This window comes from Ambystoma mexicanum, chromosome 12 (assembly GCF_040938575.1).
Source record: "Ambystoma mexicanum isolate Mex_15411 chromosome 12, UKY_AmexF1_1, whole genome shotgun sequence".
NCBI classification, from domain to species: Eukaryota; Metazoa; Chordata; class Amphibia; order Caudata; family Ambystomatidae; genus Ambystoma; species Ambystoma mexicanum.
The window spans coordinates 18,604,611-18,624,311 of NC_090936.1; the positions used below are offsets into that span (position 1 = coordinate 18,604,611).

General features: G+C 46.1%; 1 protein-coding gene across 2 annotated transcripts in view; it reads right to left on the minus strand.

The window, feature by feature from the left end:
* ELAPOR2 (endosome-lysosome associated apoptosis and autophagy regulator family member 2) overlaps nt 1-19,701 on the minus strand; it is a 266,368-nt gene that overhangs the window by 185,599 nt on the left and 61,068 nt on the right. For both annotated transcript variants that reach the window (XM_069627825.1, XM_069627826.1), the window contains exon 2: nt 13,161-13,281. In XM_069627825.1, the coding sequence (XP_069483926.1) occupies nt 13,161-13,281 (121 nt within the window). The remainder of the gene's footprint in view (nt 1-13,160; nt 13,282-19,701) is intronic.

Sequence of the window (19,701 nt, forward strand, 5' to 3'; positions counted from 1 at the left end):
GAACATTGGCCTGCGTCACGTCTGGATAGAATTGTGAATGCTAGCATGTCCACGCTTGGATGGAATTGTGAACATTAGCCTGCGTCGCATCTAGATAGGTTTTTGATTGAAGGATAGCATGCTTGCCCCTAGATGAAACTTGAAGGTTAGCATGTGGCACACTTGGAACTGTGAACACCAGCCTGCGCCGCTCCTAGATAGGATTGTGAATGTTTGCATGCCCACACCTGGATAGAGTTCTGAACATTGGCCTGCGCCGCTTCTAGATAGGACTGTGAAGGCCAACAAGTGCCACACTTAGAGAAAACTGTGAATGTTAGCATGCTAAAGGTCAGGTAACCCACTAACCAATATAACCTCAAACTCTGCATACTTATCTCACTCAAAAACTCACACAACCATCTCTCGCACCACAAGCCGCACGCACTTCACAACACTGCAACAACACATAAGCCGGAGCAACAGCAGACGCGGACTGACACCGATCCAATACCTGCACCAAAGCTCAGTATCTGGTGTATACCGAGTTGAAGCTGCCAACAGAACACCACTCCTCTCACTATCCTACTCCCTCTTCACCTTACTAACCCATCCCACCTTATCGTTTGCAGATCCACCAGAGCGCCTGGGGACCAATTCCGTTGGTGATGGTACGCGGTACAAATACCTTTAACATTTAACATAAATTGCAGACCAGAGAGCTCGATTTCATGGTCCTCAACCACGTGGTGCAATCGAGCCAGACAATGGCCATTCACCTGCGACAGGAAGACAAACAATTCTCAGCAACACACACATAAAGTGAAACATGGATTCCTTAACATTGCAACACTGAGGGCACTATCAGGCAAACAAAATGGTATCACTGACAGTTACATTGGGAACACAGTCATTCCCATCACCGTTAAGAGACGCAGAGAGCGCTGAGAACAGAGCTGGGTCCCAGGCCTGGGGAGATCAGCTCCAGCCAATCAGGGAACAAAAATCCAGGGGTGTATGGGAGAGGGCAAGGGCCAATGGTAACCCTGCGATCCTGCAACAATTTAATATATCGTTTTTGGGGATGGGGCAGGCAAGCCTTCTAACATGTGAGGACCAATAGGTGCCATGCACAGGAACTAGCACCCCAACTACCCAATCTTGTCTTTTCTTCGGTTTTTGGGGAAGAGCCCAATGTTGTGACATGGCGATCAAACAAAATAGCCCGACACGAGCTTAGGAGCCGCGAATCTGGGAGATTTTCAATGTCCTGTATGATCCCTCTCTGTTTGTGTAATAAACAACAGTTCTAACTTGCCCTTGGCAGAGTCCTCCGTCTGTGTACTGGGGGAGGGCATGTTGGAAAAATCATAGGTCAGCACCGGACCCCAGGCCACGACATTTCAATCCATTCACAAAATCAACATGAGGAACTCTGCCAAAGCTGTGACTGCCAAGCGCAAAACGGCAGCCATCTTGTTCCAGCAAGTCACATGACAGGTTCATCCTCAAAGCAGTGGTTTAGCTAGTTGTAAACAATCCAAGGGTGCCTAGGAAAGAAAACCGTGCTGCAGAATAAACCTCTGGCACGGTATAAAAAGTTTATCAAGCCTGGATTCATATTTATTTACCAAAGTGCAATGTAACATTTTTAAAAAGACGTACCTCGTCTCAATGTGGACAGTGGGACGAGAGTTAGATTTAAAGAGAACCTGGCACAGTATAATTATCCGTTCAGCAAAAGGCAGAGCCTTCTGTAAAGCACCTTGAAGCCCAGGTGATTAATGTGCGCTATAAATCCGAATTAAATTGCAGAGGGAGTGATTATCCAAGCGGGATTACCACTGAAGAGGATTTGTGCTACAGTCAGCACTTCCAAAGGGACATCATTGTTATCACGAGGGCTCCAAGCACAGAAATGCTGCAGGCCAAATGGCCAGGGCCGGTGCTATCACTAGGCAAGGTTAGGTGCTTGCCTATGTGTGGAAATGTTAGAGCGGCAAAATGCTGCTTAAACACCTCCACACTAATTGTATAATACTAACTGCCTTGCCTGTGAAAGCACTGGCCCTGACTGTCTGCAGGCTGAGGCTTGGCCCCGAAGGTTGGAGTCGGGTCAGGGTCACGAGTGGCATGGGCGTGGCAGCGCTTGCACGGTCTGGCCACTGCTCATTTGCACTCCACGTGGCAGGCCATGAACAAAGCACCATATGTGCCCCCTCGAGTCTTGACCGGTCGTCGTGATGAGCATGGTGCGAGTCTCTCAGGGAATGCTGCAGTGCACTCTGCATCCTGGCTGATCCCTCAGCCCTGAGCCCATTAACTTGAATTGGTGCACCGCCCGGACCGTCTATCAGAAGCGGTGCCCTGCTGACCCTGGCTGGAGATGGGCAGCAGCCTTTTGCTGTGCGGCGCTGGTGCGCCAAGTCAGTGAGTACCTGTCGCGTAGGCCACCCATTCTGGACGCAGTGGCCCTTGCTGTTCTGTGAGAGCGCCCCTGGGGATGAGCCCTGTCTGTACTGGAGCCTATGCTGAGAACAGTCCAACGTCACACAGGTGAGGACTCTGCACTAATTGTATACTGCCCTTCCTTGATAGGATCAAACCTGCTTCCTTTGCACACTCCCTCTTCCTCTTCAAATCCTCCTAGCAGGAACTGGTACCCAAGTTAACATGTGTGCTCTGCTGTACTGCACGTGCAACACTAGGAGACTGACACTGTGCAGATTGCATGCTCGTGTGTGCCCTGTGTCTCCTTCACACTCCACTACACGAAAGTCAGTGCGTCCCCTGCAAACACCTTTAAAACATAGTTCGGGTTGCATGCCCATGTGTACCCTTAATCTAAATGCACTGACTATAACAGTGGAAAATAGCACAGAGGGTAGGCAGAGGTGTGTGTGTGCAATATTTATGCATTAACTTAGCTCACTTTGTTAACACACCTGCTGTAGACGCCCCGCCTGTGTGCAGTGCAAACCCTTCTGATCAATGGCACTAATGCAAGCAGGACCGACTCCACCTTTCAACCTTACAAGGTCAATGAATAACATGGCTAATATTTCCTTCCTTGGGGCAACACCTGTTCTTGACAGAGTCAGGACCTTGAATAATGTAGCCAGTACCCCACGCTACCCATTTGGGGATTCGGAATATAGCTTTTCAACTCATCCAGGGGAGCTGGAGGCAAGAAATTCACGGAATTCCCCACGTGGAATAAATACAGGATGTTTACTGAGACCCTGGAATGCAGGCAATCCCAGTGTCCCTGCAGGTCGCGGAGTCTTCCTGATTCTCAGACATTGTTTTAGTGATTACATCAAATGCGAGGAACATGGGCGGGCCGAGTTGCCCGATCTGTCTTCATGGGACACCTGTGCCCATTTCAGCTTGCAGTCCATTGACTAGCAAAGGCCATGCTAATCCCTATGGCCAGCAATTCCCAGCCACTTCCTGCCGAAAACGCATCCACTCCTGGGATGTCTTTGAGCTCGCTTTACTCAAGCCAGTAGCCCCATATCTTCCGAGGTAATCTCAGAGTCAGCCTCGGCCCCATCAGTAAGGCTGCACCAACAGCAACAAATGTTTTGCTTAAGTGCAGTTCATTACTGCTCAGTCGCAGCTCTGCTCAAGTAGGTCACTTTGAAACACAGCTGTTGCTTAAAAAAGAAAGGGGAGTTGGGGGCTGTGATGAGTGCCGGCTCATCACACTTCCTCTAGTACTGGAGTGCAAGGTAACCTATTTAAGGAAACATCATGACACTCATATATTTATTATTACTTATTTTATTGTTCATTTATACACAGGTGGAGTGCTACAAAGCGATTCAAGGTGGGAAGGGAAAAAAGAAATACAGTATTCACCCTTAGGCCTTGAAGTATCTGAGTGATTGACAGAAAAACTCGCATACTCAGGCTGACGGCATTTCACCTAGTGCAATTGCATGAAGTGTTCCAGTAGCGCCCAAGCTAGGGAGAAGGGGCGCAGAGAGGTTGCCCCACTCATGGAGCGTGATTCGAAAGTACAGTAATGCTGAACATAGTGCAGTGGCCCAGAGGCAAGTGCAGAAAACTGGAGGGGCAGCCTGGGACCTCTAAGGCTCTGGAGGTGAACCAGGCAACCACTCTGCAAAACTGAACAGAGTTAGGGCGGAGAATGAGGGTGGAGAGAAAAAGAACAGAGGTTAGCAGGGGAGAGGGAGAGAGAAGGAGGAAGAGAAGAGGAAGGTCTTGAGGAGTTCACAGAACTGAAGGTGCTCTGGCTCAAGACGAAGAGACGCAGGGAGGCTTCCCTGAGGGAGGCACCTGCAGAGGATAGAGATCTACCCCCAAATCTCTGTTTTTGATAGTGGTTCACCCACAGAGTTGGAGGAGGACAAGTGGAGGACTCTAGAGGGAGAATATTTAGGAAGAGAGCATTGTAGATAGTGCAGGCCCCGGCCCCAGAAAGCCATGGGTATTATGCAGAGGGTCTTGAACTTGATCCTTGCCGCCACAGGGAGCCAGTGGAGGGATTTCAGTGCCAGCGAGATGCAGTCCCTGGGCTTGAGGTCAAGGATAAGTCTTGCGGTCCTGTTCTGGATGAGTTGAAGAGGACAGAGAGTAGAGGTAGGAAGATTGAGAGAGACTGTTGCAATAGTCCAGCCTACAGAGAACCAGGGCTTGCGAGGTGGTGAGTCTCTGGGGAAAAGTGAGAAAAGGCAGAATACCTCTCAGGAGGTGCAGTTGGTAGTGGGACTTTTTAGGGATGTCTGAGATGCGAAAGGAGAAGGAGAGATGACCCCTAGAGATTTTGCTTCATTGGTAGGTGAGGGAACAGGGCATAGGGAGGTCGGCCAGTGTGAGAGTGGGAAGGCGGGAGCAGGGGTCCCAATGAGTATGATCTCTGTTTTACTGGCATTAAGAAAAAGATCGTTAGCAGCAAACCAAGACTGAACTGCAGATAGACAGTCAGGAATGAGCGAGGAGGCGGCGGCAGAGGGAAGCCTGAAAGAGAGCTGCATGTCATCCACATGACACTGAAAGTTAGAGGCCATGGTAGAGATCCTGTGCCAAGGGGGCCATGTAGATATTGAAAAACCAACCAGGGGGATAGGTTAGATCCCTGGGGTACACCACAAGTAGAGAGAGTAATAGAGGAGAGAAAGGGCCCAAGGTCCACCTGGGAGGACGGGTCAGAGAGAAAGGAGGTGAACAACGCAAGGGCATGATCTGTGATGCCCAGGGTTTCACGGAGACGGATGATCAGGATGTTGTGGTTTACCATATCGAAAGCAGAAGAGAGGTTGTGAAGAATGAGGACAGAGGGAGAGTTAGAGTCAAGATTTGAGAGCAGGTCTTCACGGGTGTTCAGAATAGCAATTTCTGTGCCTCTGGATGCTCTAAAGCCAGACTGTTGGTCACGGAGACAACCAACAGATTCAGTGTGGAGATTAAGTTGAGTGATAGCAAAACAAAAGAAAGCCACGCTGTGTTTACTTTACCAGCCAGCCTTAGTCATCAATACAAGCAAAGCCTGCTGTGTGCATCCCTGTGTACAATAAGTGTCACACTGACATGAACGCTGCATGCACTGTGAAAGAGTCCCTTTAAATAATAACCCTGCACAATCAGTTAGCTCTCGGTTGCTGTTCCTGGCCATCTCTCAACCTGCCATCACCCGCTGTGAGCATGTGTGCAGCTGACACACAACCGCATCCGAGAGCCTTCACAGGGCAGCCAGCCTGCTTGGATACAGTGTACCAGCGACATGCTAGTGCTTTTGCAGTTTAATGTGAAGAAAGTGCATTGGAATCCATACACAGCAGAAGACGAGAGCAATGTGTTAGGTGAAGGTAATGTAACGGGTTGCAGCAATCAGTAACAAAATGGTGACGGTTGGTTGAGAATGATTAGGACCCGGAAAGATCGCGGGGGGGGGGGCAATTGACAGTTTGCCTAGGGGGGCAAAAATCCTTGCACCGGCCCTGCAAATGGCTCTTTAGCAAAACATCTTATCAAATTGAAAACCTAATGCTCAAAACGCTGCTATTAATGTATTTCTGCATATTTGTTTTCTATACCCCTCCCCCGCCCTTGTTGGCAAAGGCCGCTTCATAGCCTTACATTTTGACATGAAACAGACGCTAATACTGGAACGTGGACACAGGGCTTCTATCATTGGTTAATCTATAGCTAATACAGTCATGTTATTGATTCAGAGACAGGCCCAATATAAAGGTCTGCTTTACGTCTTCAAGAGTTTCATTTCCTGTGACCGTTTAAAATAAAGATCATCACATTAAGTAATATTGAGACGTAGGGTTTTACAGGTTATATTCCTGTGTTATTTAAAGAAGGCATTTTATAAGCTGATCACCAGTTACTAATTTCTCAATATACCCACGCATGTTCCCTTTTTAGTTTTGCTTCATTCAGGCTGTACTTTACTAAGTACCACCTAGACATGAGCCAAATTGAATGCCACAGATCAGTAGAGTTGGGCTCTGTCAAGACGGAAGGAGATACTGATCCCGAACAGTATTTGACTGCACCGTCTGATGTCTGGGGGCAGCCATTTTAGTGTCCGCAATTTTGTATGACTTTGCTATTAGTTGTCTGGGGTAGGCAGCCATTTTAGGGTCAGGCATTTCGTATTAGTAATATTGGCATAGGTTTTGTAGAGTCAAGTTGGGCCTGCACTCTGACCGACCGACTCGAGATTTGAAGTACCAATGCCTGCCAATGTTTATTCTAAGGGGAGCACATGTGCCTCGTCAAGGTTCACTCTGGGTGCCCCTTAGAAGAGTTTTAGCAGCCCACACAGATAATTCCCACATTCTCAAGAATGAAAAGGGCAAAGGCCACAGCTGTTACCCAACATTTGGTTTCTCTCTTAATGAAGCAAAATTATAGTAACTAGTCTTGATATTCTGGTCTAGCCCATTTACATTACCATACTAAACAAGCTTGACTTTAAAAACCTAAAAACAGAATACACTGTAATGAATCCGATGGTGTCATCACTTCTCGCCCGTTGTGGCCAGGGGGTATTGCCCAATTTGTTCGAATTTAATTGATCGTATGGTAGTTTTGGCCGAATTCGGCCACTACAATTTGTTCAATTAAATTCGAACACATTGGGTAATCAATACCAAACATCAGGAGCTCCCCGTGTTCAGTAGTGAGCGATTGCTTGAGGGGTGGCTGGGGTATCCCCCACGTTCTGAGGGCTGGAAGCAGGGAACAAAAATATATATTTTTTTTTTTAAAGAGAAAAGCAGACCCTGCCGTGTCGGATCCAACCTGCGTAAGTGGGATGGAACCAACACTGTAGCAGGGTCAGAATGAAACGAAGAGGCAAAAGGGAAGCGTGGGGGTGTGGAGGTCAAGGTTTTGCAAGATTTGGCCACTGGCCACAGCAAAATTGTATTCACAGCAAAAGTGACCTTGGTCAATTCCGCCTCTCCCCAACCCCCTCAACAATTTTGTCACATTCAAATCACACATATCGGGCCAGTGAACAGAAGCAGTTAACTAATTCTGACCCTGTTGGTGGTTATATGAGGGAGGATCACATTGGGGGGAGGCGACCCTCAGGGGCGGGGTGATATGACATCAGAGAGGACATGGTATTCCCCTTCCTTGTTGGATACCCCATCCATTCCCATGCCCTAATGGCATATTGTCATCCCTCCCTGCATCAACCCAAGAAAAGGCACTGAAGACATCTTCCCAGATTCTGCACACTAAACATCTTTGACAGACATGCCCTTCAAGATCACTAAGAACACTGTACCAAGACTTTCATTTTCCTGAGTGGGAAAACACTGTAATGAGGAAAATGAGCAGAGTAATTAAGATTAATGGAGGCCAGGAGCGCAAGCTGCGCTCTAGTTGTTACAGAAACCGACCTGAAGCAGGGAAATGTAAACCTACACAACAACTGATGAAGGATCGCTGGCTGGAAAACGCAACTTCCCTTAGTATGGACTGAGGAACCGTGGGACAGAAGTGATGTCCGTGGAGCAAAGCGGCTTTCCGACAAGGGAAAGGAAAGAAAACTGCAGGCGAACGTAGGCAGCAAGAATGGATGAAGTGGACAGAGATCTTCTGGGCGATCACCAGTACTACAATGCAGCCTCCATTGAACCGAAGCCCGGAGAGATGCAGAGAAGAAAAGTGGGAGCTGCAAGAGGACGTGAAGCTGGGAAACGGAAGCAGCAAGAGAAGGCAGAACAACGGAAGGCCGCCAACAATGGGAGAACTGGCATACTCCAGGAAAAAATGGTTAAGTGCACCCACGGGAAGTGGGGACACCGGGGCGTAGCAGCAAGTCTGCCAAGCGCAAACAAATACAACAAATAAGAAAGACTGACCAAATTAAATTCTCTAAAAGAGCCATAAAGAAATATACAGAAAAGATTCCCAAGTTTTTAAGTGTATGCAATACACCTATAGGAGAAACCCTGGTAGGATAGTATACCATGGGGATTCAAGACAGGACAGTACAGATATAAGAAACTATAAAGTCTGCAACGGTGCGCAGTTCATATATAAGGAAAGTCCTGACAGAAGAGTAAATCAGGTGGATTTAAGATGGAACCAAATAAACAAAAGAGGCTATCAAGTTTGTAATTGTATACAAGATACATGCAAGCTACAAACATATAAGGAAAGCTCTGGCAGGAGAGTATACCAGGCAAATGAAAGGTGCAAGAATATATAAAAGAGACAGGCCCAAGCATCAAAATATACCAGGAAGATTAAAGGTGCAAGAATACACCTATGTGAGAAATCCCAGACAGAAGAGTTTACCAGGCAGATGCAAATTGCAAGTATATTTGAGTGACAAACGCCTTGGCAGGAAAGGTATATCAGGCATGGTCAAGTTGAACAGTGTGTACTATATAGTACCCGAGAAAGTCCTGATCAAGATATATCGGGATTAGCAAGAAGCCTGCGAGAAAACATTCACAGGAAGTGGAAACTGGGCAGGAGAGTACACCAAGTATCCGAGTAATGTGCGGACTAACAGCCAAGAGGTTGTGTGTAACAGACATTCTTGAAATACAAGGAAAAATGAAGAGAAATCCAAGGAAAGGGAACCACCCTCTGGAACAAGGAACACTGTCCTTTTGGACTGTTGTGTGGAAGTTATGCATTTCCTTTTTGAAAATGCATGCACTACTGAAAACCAAAGAGTTTTTCCCTTTTCACCTTAAGAGTTATTTTCCTTAGATGTGAGGGCCAGAATCGTACCTATGACACAGTAGCAAATGCTTTAGACATCCTAACCTTGGACAGATCCATACTTTTGGTTTTGAGTAGGGAAACATCTCTTAGAATAGAGACAGAGGCATTTCCCCAAACCCCTTTTATTTTAATAAACGTATTTGACCAAAACCATGAATCTACTGCGTCTGCATCGCATTTCTGGCTCTTCACAACACCTTCAAGAGATTAGAACGATAATGAAAAAGTGGCTCCATGAACAGAAGATTTATTTAACTAAGATATGCCTGCATACATTAAACAAATAAACTAATCTTCCCCACCCATTACCCCTGTACTTGATTCTACCACACATCCTATGACTCTAACTCCCGGCCCAGGCTGCATTTAGGCATTACTGGGCAACCTTGACACTGCCTACCTTGGCCTTGTGAAAGATTTCCAGACTTGTACATACATCCACTTTTTTATGTTTGCTGTAATATGAACAACATTCAAGCATCAGAGTTTCTGTTACTCATAGTGCCTTTGCAAAAGCATCCCCCACAATAAGTAGCACAACTTCCAGCTCAAATATTGGATACCCACTGTAAGTAAGCAGGCTACTAGGATGTGTAACCTCCTCCCAGGCTTCATATTCTTAGTATATATGCCAAAGAAGTGCTTTGAAGTGGTGCCCTTGCAAGTTAACCCATTATAAAATCAAATATTAATCTGTACTCTAAGGCTTTTGCATAAGAAAATGTCAAGCTCTGTGTCCTACTTTGACATTGGTAACTTTACCCTATACAAATGGAGAGAAACATTGCAATATCTTTTACTTGGCCAATGTATATTGACTATGTCTTGCATTACTCGTACATAGAATTAAGGCACCATATATTCAGATAGCTTTAAGGCCTTTTCAACAAATGGCATCCATTGAACATTTTCAGAGTCCCATTGGGCATAGACATAAGCAAGTATACGGAAAATCTGTGCTCTACAAAAAACGATTTCACTGAGCACTTATATACTCCTACCTAATAATATTAGGGTGGGATATGTTGCAAACAATCTTGTATGCACTGCATAATTGTGCACATGCAGATACATGACTGCTCATGATATCATATTGAGGCCTTGAATATGTTTTGCTTGCAAAGTATGATGGGTATGTAAATAGCCCAGTGAAAGATTAACTGCTGCAAACCTTCCATTTTTACAGAGCTCTGTCAACTTTTATTGGAGGCCAGCACAGGAGCACAGAGAAGGTGTGTGGGGGATGGGGTAGAGGGCACATAAGTACACTTCTTGAGAATGAAGAACAAATCAGCAACTTTGGCAGTACAGTAAAGGAAATGGGTGTTTGCTAAAGGATAGGAAATGCTAGTAACCGTCTAGGAAACTGCACCTTATGTTTCTTTCTATGCTCCGCTGCTGAAGGTTTTCAATATAATCGTGTGTTCTGTGTTTAGTACCCCTAGCATCCCCACTCATCTTGTTTAACTGATGACAGTGAATTGCAGAAACGGTGTCCCTTGTTCGAAAAGTAGGAACTCAAACTGTTGTACCTCTGAGCAGTGCCTTTATTAGGCAACTATATGGGATTTTCTTCAACGGGGCTCCATACGAAACCTCAGTTTGACTCTTGTTGAATTTTGTCTAGGTTGTGGTGAGGAAGGATAGGTAAAACTATAGGATGTATTATGTTGTGCCCTGTCTTTTCACTTCCTATGCCAGGGTTACAAGCAGGGCTCCGATAAGCTTTTACTCCCTACTTAGAATCAAATGATTTTTCAGGGAGTAGAAAAGTAATTCACTTTTCCAATATGGATACTTTATGCTTATTTATTTGCTCCCCTTAAAATTGCTCTTGAGATCAGGCAGTAATATAATTAGCGTTCCTCCCTATGCCATTGGTCTGCTGGTCACCGATTCGTAAATATCAGTGGAGATAAGTGCACAGAAGCAGGGGTATGCTCCTATATGTTCATGGTTTCCCCATTTTTGTTGGGCACATTTTCCTGTTTTTAGGGAGTAAAATCGAGTGGTGTGTATGCTTCTAAGTTGTAATTATGGTTTTGAGCAGGTGTTGTCACAGCTCTGTTCACAGGACAATGTAAGGTGGGTGGTAAACAGAGGGATGGGAATCATGGTCATCATATGCTGTTGTGCACTTATTATGATGCCATTATCTTTCTTAAATTCTGAGAGGCATGTTGTTCTGGTTTGTATTCATTAACATATCCATTTTCTGGCACATTCCTTTTAGTGCCATTATTCCATCTGCAAATATTGTATCCTGTCTGAATTTTTGGCAGCCACATCAGCTATTAAAAGTGATATTTGTTTTTTGTAATCATCATCATCATCAAGTCATGTTTATTTCTGTAAATGCACACATTCTATAAAAACAATACGATATACAGAATACATTTCAAATACAATAAAAATAAATTCTGACAGATCACTGGCAAAACCAACAATAAGGTTTTTCATCCCAACAAATTAACAATCATATAATATCACATTTCATAACACACGTCTTGTCATACGCTTCCTCAGATAAAGTGCCAATTTCAAACAGGTCAACAAGGACCAACCCACATATGGCGAGTCGACCCATGATAAATAGATTAGGGCAGGCCGATATATGGCAGAAAACCCAGTTCATGCAGCACGGGCCGTAACACCAAACATTCTCACTTTCGCGTACGCGGAGCCGGAAAATAGCAAATAAGCATGATCCTCAGGTGGAGCAACACACAGAGGGCAAGACCGGATAGCATCCTCCCCCGACCGAGGTGCCACCACAGCAGTGGAACACAGTCAAACCGTGGCCTGGTTAGAAGGACACGGTCTGCAGGAAATTCAGCCCACAGCAGATACTTGTGTATGCCTGGGGACATGTTGGTCATTAGCCCTCTGTTCTTATGTTTTAACAGCTCCGTACTCTCACTTTTGGCCCTTACATGCTTGTGAAAGCGAGCAGTCCACAACTTTACCTCACCTGAGGGCGGAAACACAGTACACAGATGACGGGTGTTTTTTTCCAATGGCATAACACGCTTTCTATGTTGTATCTGAGCAGTGTCGACAAATGAATAGCCGCAACTAAACCTGTTGTGCATAATACTAATCTGTCAGTGCTTTTTTATGCACACACATTTTCTCTGCACAGGAGTACTTTTGCAAAGTACTGTGGCAGATCCGATCTTCGAAGTCTGGGGGCCCGATTCCAATCTGATCAGCAAAGTGGCGCGGACATCTGACATGCTCCACACCAGAAATCAATATCCACATTTCAAGGTGAGTGCAACAAATGACGTGGAGCAGTCGTGAAGCCCACGTCTTTACTGCGCTGAAAAACAGGCGCTGCAGTGCCGGCGGCCATTCTCTCAATGCAGACAGGAGGGGGCTAATTCAGAGAATCATGTAAAATGATAAAACTGTCTGGAAAGGCACATTTCATATTTGCTCCGTATTCTGTAGCTATGTAAATAGAGGGAGCAAATAAGAAAATAAGCCGGTCAGAATGCACAGGGAGGTAAGCGCTCACCCCTTATATCTATGCGCATCCTGCTGTGGCAGGTTCGATGCCGGCAGCCTTTCATCCTTCTCAGGTCAATAAATTGAGTGCCACTTTGTGAGACCTACAGGTGTGTAGCGCTGTATAAGAAATACATTATTATTAATATCCACAAAGTGGCTTACCGCGTTATTTGCGCACATTGAAAATGATGTGCGCACGAAAGCCAACCGTTTCCGCACTTGGAGAAAATTAATCGGAGGAAACAATGATGCCCGCTGCCAAGCCCATTGAGACTACTTGTAAGGATACTACGCTCGCATTGCAAACGCGAAAAAGTGCAAAAAGGGTGTAATGCAAGTGTGAGTCAGCTAGCCTCTAGCAGTCTTCTACACATGATCAAAGACCTCTGTAGTTTAACCAAGTAGATTTACTGAAAGAAAAAGGAGATACGTACTGCATTCTTTCCCCTTGACTGGATCGGGCAATCCAATGCAGGCCGGGCTAGAATTAGGAATCGCAACTCTCCACCTGGATCCGAAGCTGTCGCACTCCGTATATTCAAAGTGGTAACTCCCCTGTGAAAAGAAAAGGCATAACCATGAGTAACATTATTTGTATTACCAAACACCAGGTTTCAATCATCATATTTGATAAAAGTACGTATGCAGTAAGAAGCATACAAGGTTTTATTGATCACGGCCGGGGGCGCAATGCGCCAATTTTCTTGGACAAGATTCCAGCGGAGTAATGATGGCGAAGCTATTTGGGATACCACCAATTATGCAAGATATTCAAGCCAGACATGGGACAACTTACAGAATCTCTACTAGCATATCCAAAGAACTGCATCTCGGCAGGATAGCTCAGGGGCAACGTGCTCGCCTTAGAAGCAAGATGACGCTGAGCAACGCAGGTTCAATCCCCGGGTCCTGCTTAGAAACCTCTGGGTATTAAGCGCGTTATAAATAACCTATTATATATAGAGTGATCTAAAGCAAAGAAATTGATTCATTAGGTCTGTGGTTGAATTGATTTTATTCAACAGTAACAGAACATACTCAGTTCTGCCCTAAATTTGTCTGAACAAAAATCCGAATCCTTCATCAGTTTCCATTTGACTAAATGGGGTGGGGCAGTCAAGGTCACTGCCCACCACACGGACTTGACCAGCATCCATCAATCATGGTCACATAGTCAACAAAATTCTAAAAAGACCTTTGTGCTACCCTACTATACTATACTGTCAGGTCAGGTCAAATCATACCCGGATATCAGAGCAGCTTCATACGGGCTCCCCTGAAGCAAGGTGTCGATAACACCCCCTTAAACCACCCCCACACCCCTAAAAGTAATGTCAGAAGTGGGCTCCTGAGATAGCAGTGCAGGTAGGCAGGGTGAGGAGTCAGAGAGCCCGTCCCTTTATCATCACCGGAGAACACGCCACTAAAGGTTAGACGCAGGATTCCCTACAACTACACGTCACTCCCATTATGCACAAAGGATTTCGCCCAATTAACAGGAGTAGGGAGTGAGTAGTAAGAGGGTAACATGTCACTAAACATTGGAGGCAGACCCACAAGGCACTAATGAAAAGAAGCACAGGCACCACTGGAAAGCATCTAAGGCACGCTTGAGCAGCACCACAGGCTGTTGGGCAACACTACCGGCACGACTGCCATGGTCGAGCCACACAATAGGCATAATTGTGTTGGGCTATAGTCATAGTTGAACAGTGAACTTGGATAACTTTGGCGAAGATGAATGCCACAATTTGCAGAATGGGGATATTCAAGTGACAAAATTAGCGACCCTTCACTTCCTCCCCGGAGCAACAGAAAACAACGATTGGCTTGAGCAAGAAGTACCACAATCATCACTGAGCACAGAACCATCAGAAATGATCAGCCCTGTAGCGTTCTTTATTTGGGGTCTGTCCGATGGACAACCACAAAGGGACACTGGCAGCAATAACATCTCAGATAAACAACTAAAGAGGAGGTGAGATGGGCCGACAAACCACAACGAGAACCTAGCTTTATACCATCAAACGGCAACCAAAGAATCACACCAGAGGCTCCAACAGACTTACTGACCCACTTCCCCTTCCTGCAGCACCAACATAACCAACGCCACTACTGCAGACCTTGGGCTAGCCACACTACACATAAACACCCCAAGAATCAATTCTATGTTCACACCCAGCATCTCCGAGATGCTGGAAGCACACCTAGAGTCAACCACCCCACATAGTCCATAGAACAACAGCAAATAGTCTTACAGATACAGCCATCCGCAACTCTGGCCACTTATGGACACAATCTAACCAGTGCTCCCAACCACAACATCACAATAACACCAACACAAACACTATCACACATCCGAGGCACTGAATCTCAACCATACGGTTCCAACGCATGGCGCGTCCCGCATCAACTCCTAACTTGCAAACCAACGATCACAGACACCAGTTCCTCCTGGATCTGAACCCATACTCTCATCCTATCCTCACTGACTTGCCCACCCGCCTCTATTGCAGAGCCAAGCGAGCACCTGGAGACTGTCCCTGGGTGGCAGCGGTGCTCGGTATAAATCAACATAACTATGCAGGGGATTGGACCAAAGCACAGAGCCAAGGTAAGCTGGAGGAATAAAGTGTAGTGCAGGGCGGTAGGCGGGGGCAAGTAATGAGCCTTTACAATTAAAGGGTTAACTGGTCAGAGCATAAGGAACATCGGAAGTAGTAATAGTTACACAAGGTAAAGACTTGGGCAGCTCACTGGGGCAAAAAACAAAAACAAAAAAAAACAAAACACAATCCCAATTGATCATCGATGCCTGGTATGAGTCAAGTACTTCAAAATTGCCACTTGCGCATTTTTGCAGCACTGAGACTTTCTTTACGTAAAATAACTGAGCGCCACCTTGGAATCGTTCTACAGACCCCAGATATTCGACGGCAGCACCCTGGCACAGATAGGACAGTGGCATACATTGGATAGCAGCACAGTGGCATATATAGAATAGCAGCACCCTGGCATACAATATCAGCAATCCTCACAATATCGTTATTATATAGCACTCAAAAGTTCATGGGGTGTTACATGGCATGGCTAGGTTGCCGTTCTAGGGGCATAGCATTGAACATTGCTGTCAGAAGATGCATGCCGGGCACTTCTTGACCAAGATATAGGGCACCAGGCCCACTGTGGCATTTGGATACTTTCAGGCATCTGCCCCATATCTGCGTTTATGGAGGGCAAAAAAAAAAAAAAAACATGCTTCTGACCAGCACAGGGATATACTTAAACCGAAGAGGGACAATCTCTCCGGAAGACTGCGGTAGGCTCCTTCAAAAGCAGTATAGCTCGTACAATTGCCACTTTCCCTTTAAAATACAAGGTTTGTCCTTTTTTCAAAATATGTCCATAGGTGGGGAGAACACTACTCCCTCCCTTCCCCCTCTCCTCCCAACTCCACTCTCCTCCTTCCCAAAAGATGGCAAAGGCTAGTACTGAAATTATACAGGAACCAATCTTAAAGGAGGCTCTAAAAAAGACACCAAAGTAAGACCATCAGAAGACCAGGGAGCGGCTGCAGATGGTCAAGAAGATGGCCTTGAAGTCCCACTCTGCTTTAAGCAAAGAATGTGGATAGGTAGCTAAGTGAATAGCTATTGTGAGACAGGCATGCTGTCAAGAGAGACACAGACACACAAGATAACAGTTTGAAAACCTTTATTTAAAACACTGACGGTTGGTGTACTCCCTATCTTGCCCTCTCTATTTTGGGTTTCACCTCAACCGATGTTTCTAAGAATACTCAAGGTCCATCAGTCCCAATGCTTGCCCTCACTCTTGAAACAAATGCTGTGCAGGGTTTTCTTAAAAAGAAAATTTGTGTTCCAAAAATAAGTATAAAACGAGGCTGGTTTCGTGGCCTTCACGTCAGGTTCACCTTTGCCAGTTCAAAAATAGTTCAACTTAAAATTGCCCTTGGAACCTTCTAGGCAAGCTCCCTGTAGCTTCAAAACAAATTAGTTCACAAATGTTCCTAGGTTCGCTTGGACTTCCTTCCCCAATATTCTTAATTTTCACATTTCCTTTCGGCCTCTCAGGGCTTCCTGCCCCAAGCTTAGGCCCCTCTGGTTTTAAAGGTTCATAAAAACTACACAAAAGTTCAGCTTTTCAAGGTACACTGTTCAAAACACAATTCCTTCTTTCAAATTCAAACAGCTTTTCACAACATATTGGAGATTTTGCTGCCACTTCACTTCAGTGTAGCTCCCCCTTTTCCACCTCCTCTCAAGTGGCGCCGTTTGTATCCTTTCAACAATGGGTCTATATCAGAGACTTTCGAGAACGCCTAGCTTTGCTTTCCCCTACGCGCAACCACGCCAATATTCAGTCCCCTCCTCTTCTTTCGCTCTTCCACTGCTTTACGTTAGCTGCTGTTGTGTCTCGAGTACATGGTACTTTTTGTTCCCCTCGTATTTTGTTTAATTCCGTTTCTTTTCTTTCTTATACTGCGTGCATACTTTCTTTCTCTCTCCTGGCGCTTTTCGTGGCACTCGCAATCTCTTTCTTTTGCTCTTCGTGCCGCTCGCACGCCTTAACTTATGTCCTTTCCGTTCATTCTCCCGCCCCAGACTCACACGCGCACCAGGTTTCTTAAGACTCAAACTCATTTATTAGTGCAATGCTGTCGGGAAAGCTTGCCTGCTACAATGCTGAGGTCAGGGTCTCACCACCTGCCCCTCAGGTACCCCTGGGACCTGGATTCCTCCCAGGGGAATGAGCAGCTGCCTGGACACGGACACGGGCAGCAGGACTCCACACACCCCTATCCGGCTTCCTGGAGACATGGCTCACTGCAACCATCGCAAAACACTGGGTCGGCGTCTCGGTGTCCCACTCTCCTATGGATACCTCTGGATCTCGTTGCTGCAGCTTCCTGGCTTCCAGCTCCCAGGGCTCGTTCAGCACCCATGGCTCACTCACTTTCGCTGGCAAAACTCCACCTTTTATACTTTGGTTTGTGTTCAATGAAAGTCTGGTGGGCATAGTTGCTGTAAAGTGCCTGACTCTGCCTGACCTCATTAAAGGGACGTGCTGCTAGTGTGGTGTAGTAAGCCTCTCCATTCATCTTCCTCCTCACAGTACTATAGGGAATTTCCGCATTGGTAATCTTTCTTACCCTTGGACGCCCCTTCCTCGTCTCAGTAGGTGTTGGAATGGGGAGTGGGGGCACAGGACAGGCCTGGTAATATCACAGTAAGGCTGAGGGAAGAGTGGGGTGATGTATAGTTGGGAAAGGAGGGATTCCATGTCTCGCCCTCAGGTATTCTGTTCCCAATCCCCAGAGACCCTCCACTCAGGTGATGCCCCCTCGCTTGTCCGCCCCCAGGGTCGGGATCCAAAAGCGATGGCCCTTCTCTGGCCACCTGAATGGAAGCTCCTGGGGGATTAGGTTAGATAATACATCAGGTTTCTCACACTATTTAAAGCATTTTGCCACATATCTTTAAGAAAAGATCAACACTAGACCAGAACTCTGAAACCTTATGCTCGCCAGTTGTTTTGGACTACAACTCCCATCAGACCAAGCCAGCAAAGGCAATGATGAGTGATCATGGAAGTTGTAGTCTAAATAAAAAATATCTGGAGAGCCGCAGGGTGCAGACCCCTGCAATGAACGATCAGTCCATTACAACATCTCCGAGCCGTGAGGCTGGTAACTTTCCGTTTGTAGCATACCTATTAAAATCGTACTCTTGAAAAGGGGCTATATGTTGTGCAAAACATGTGTCGGGTAATAGGCTAAACTTAGATAAAATAAAAATATGCAGCACCAAGAACCATTAAGTGTTTAAACTATTTTTTTCCTTTTAAAAAAAAAGTACTACCGCGTCTATTTTGCAGTAATGCGTTTTCATTTCTATTGAATCCGCTTAACACTCACAATAGTGTTATAACCCACCTCCAAGATTATTTGTAAAGACGGCTTTATTTGATGCCCGCCCCTCTCTGAGGGACTCCCCTCTCTCAGGGGATAGCAGCTGGGAGCCAAGGAGGTACCCAAGGGGGTCTGTGTGCATATAGTGTTTCAAAATGGCCACCCAGGCCCTTCTCAGAGGGAGTAATTCTTGAGTTTGCTGGTTCTTTCACTAGGACCCTGCAATGCCCACCATGTGGGCAACATTCAGAATTCCATGTCTTGGCTTCTGCATTCTCTGGACATTGCTTAGTGCGCTCAATGATGTAGTGAAGGGCTTGGATTATAAAATGGACTCCGCGTCACTTGGTTGCAGGACTCTAAGCTACTTTTCCCCTCTTCTCGTCAATAATTCCCAGGCACCATCCATAAAATATGGGCATGGACTCCGCAGACCGTTCTCTTTGAAGCCCAGCAACCAGGTATTAGTCTATTTAACCGAATGGCACATTTGACTGAATTTGGCCTGTACCATTTGACCGAATATATTCGTTCAAATTGGCTAATACAAACCGAACATGTGGAGCAGGGGTTGCGGGGGTGTCCCACGCTCCCCATGTTCGGTGTGTTTTGGCCTGCGGGGTTGCAGGGGTGTCCCCCCGTTTCCTCGATATTGGAGACGGAGGACAGACAATGAAAAAAAGGACCCTGCGGCTTCGGAGCCGACCCGCGTTAGAGGGACAGATTGAACACTGCAGGGCTGAAGAAGTGGCCAGGGGACGGGAATCAGGCGAGTGGGGGAGGGGAAGGGGTTTGGGGGGCTTGGTTAGATTGTGTTTCAGCCTCTGAGAACTGATTGCATGCAGGCTGATTCATTTTGGTCAGTTTGCCGCGATAAGTTCTCAGACGGCCAAACATACCCAAACCCTGCAACCATACATCTTATATCTTGGTATAACTTCTCTATAGCTCCTGTAAGAAGACTCCATATTCTAGTGGAGCCGACTGACCCTCCAGGCCTGGGATATTGAATTCTTCCACATTAGCACCCGGAGAGAGTAGCC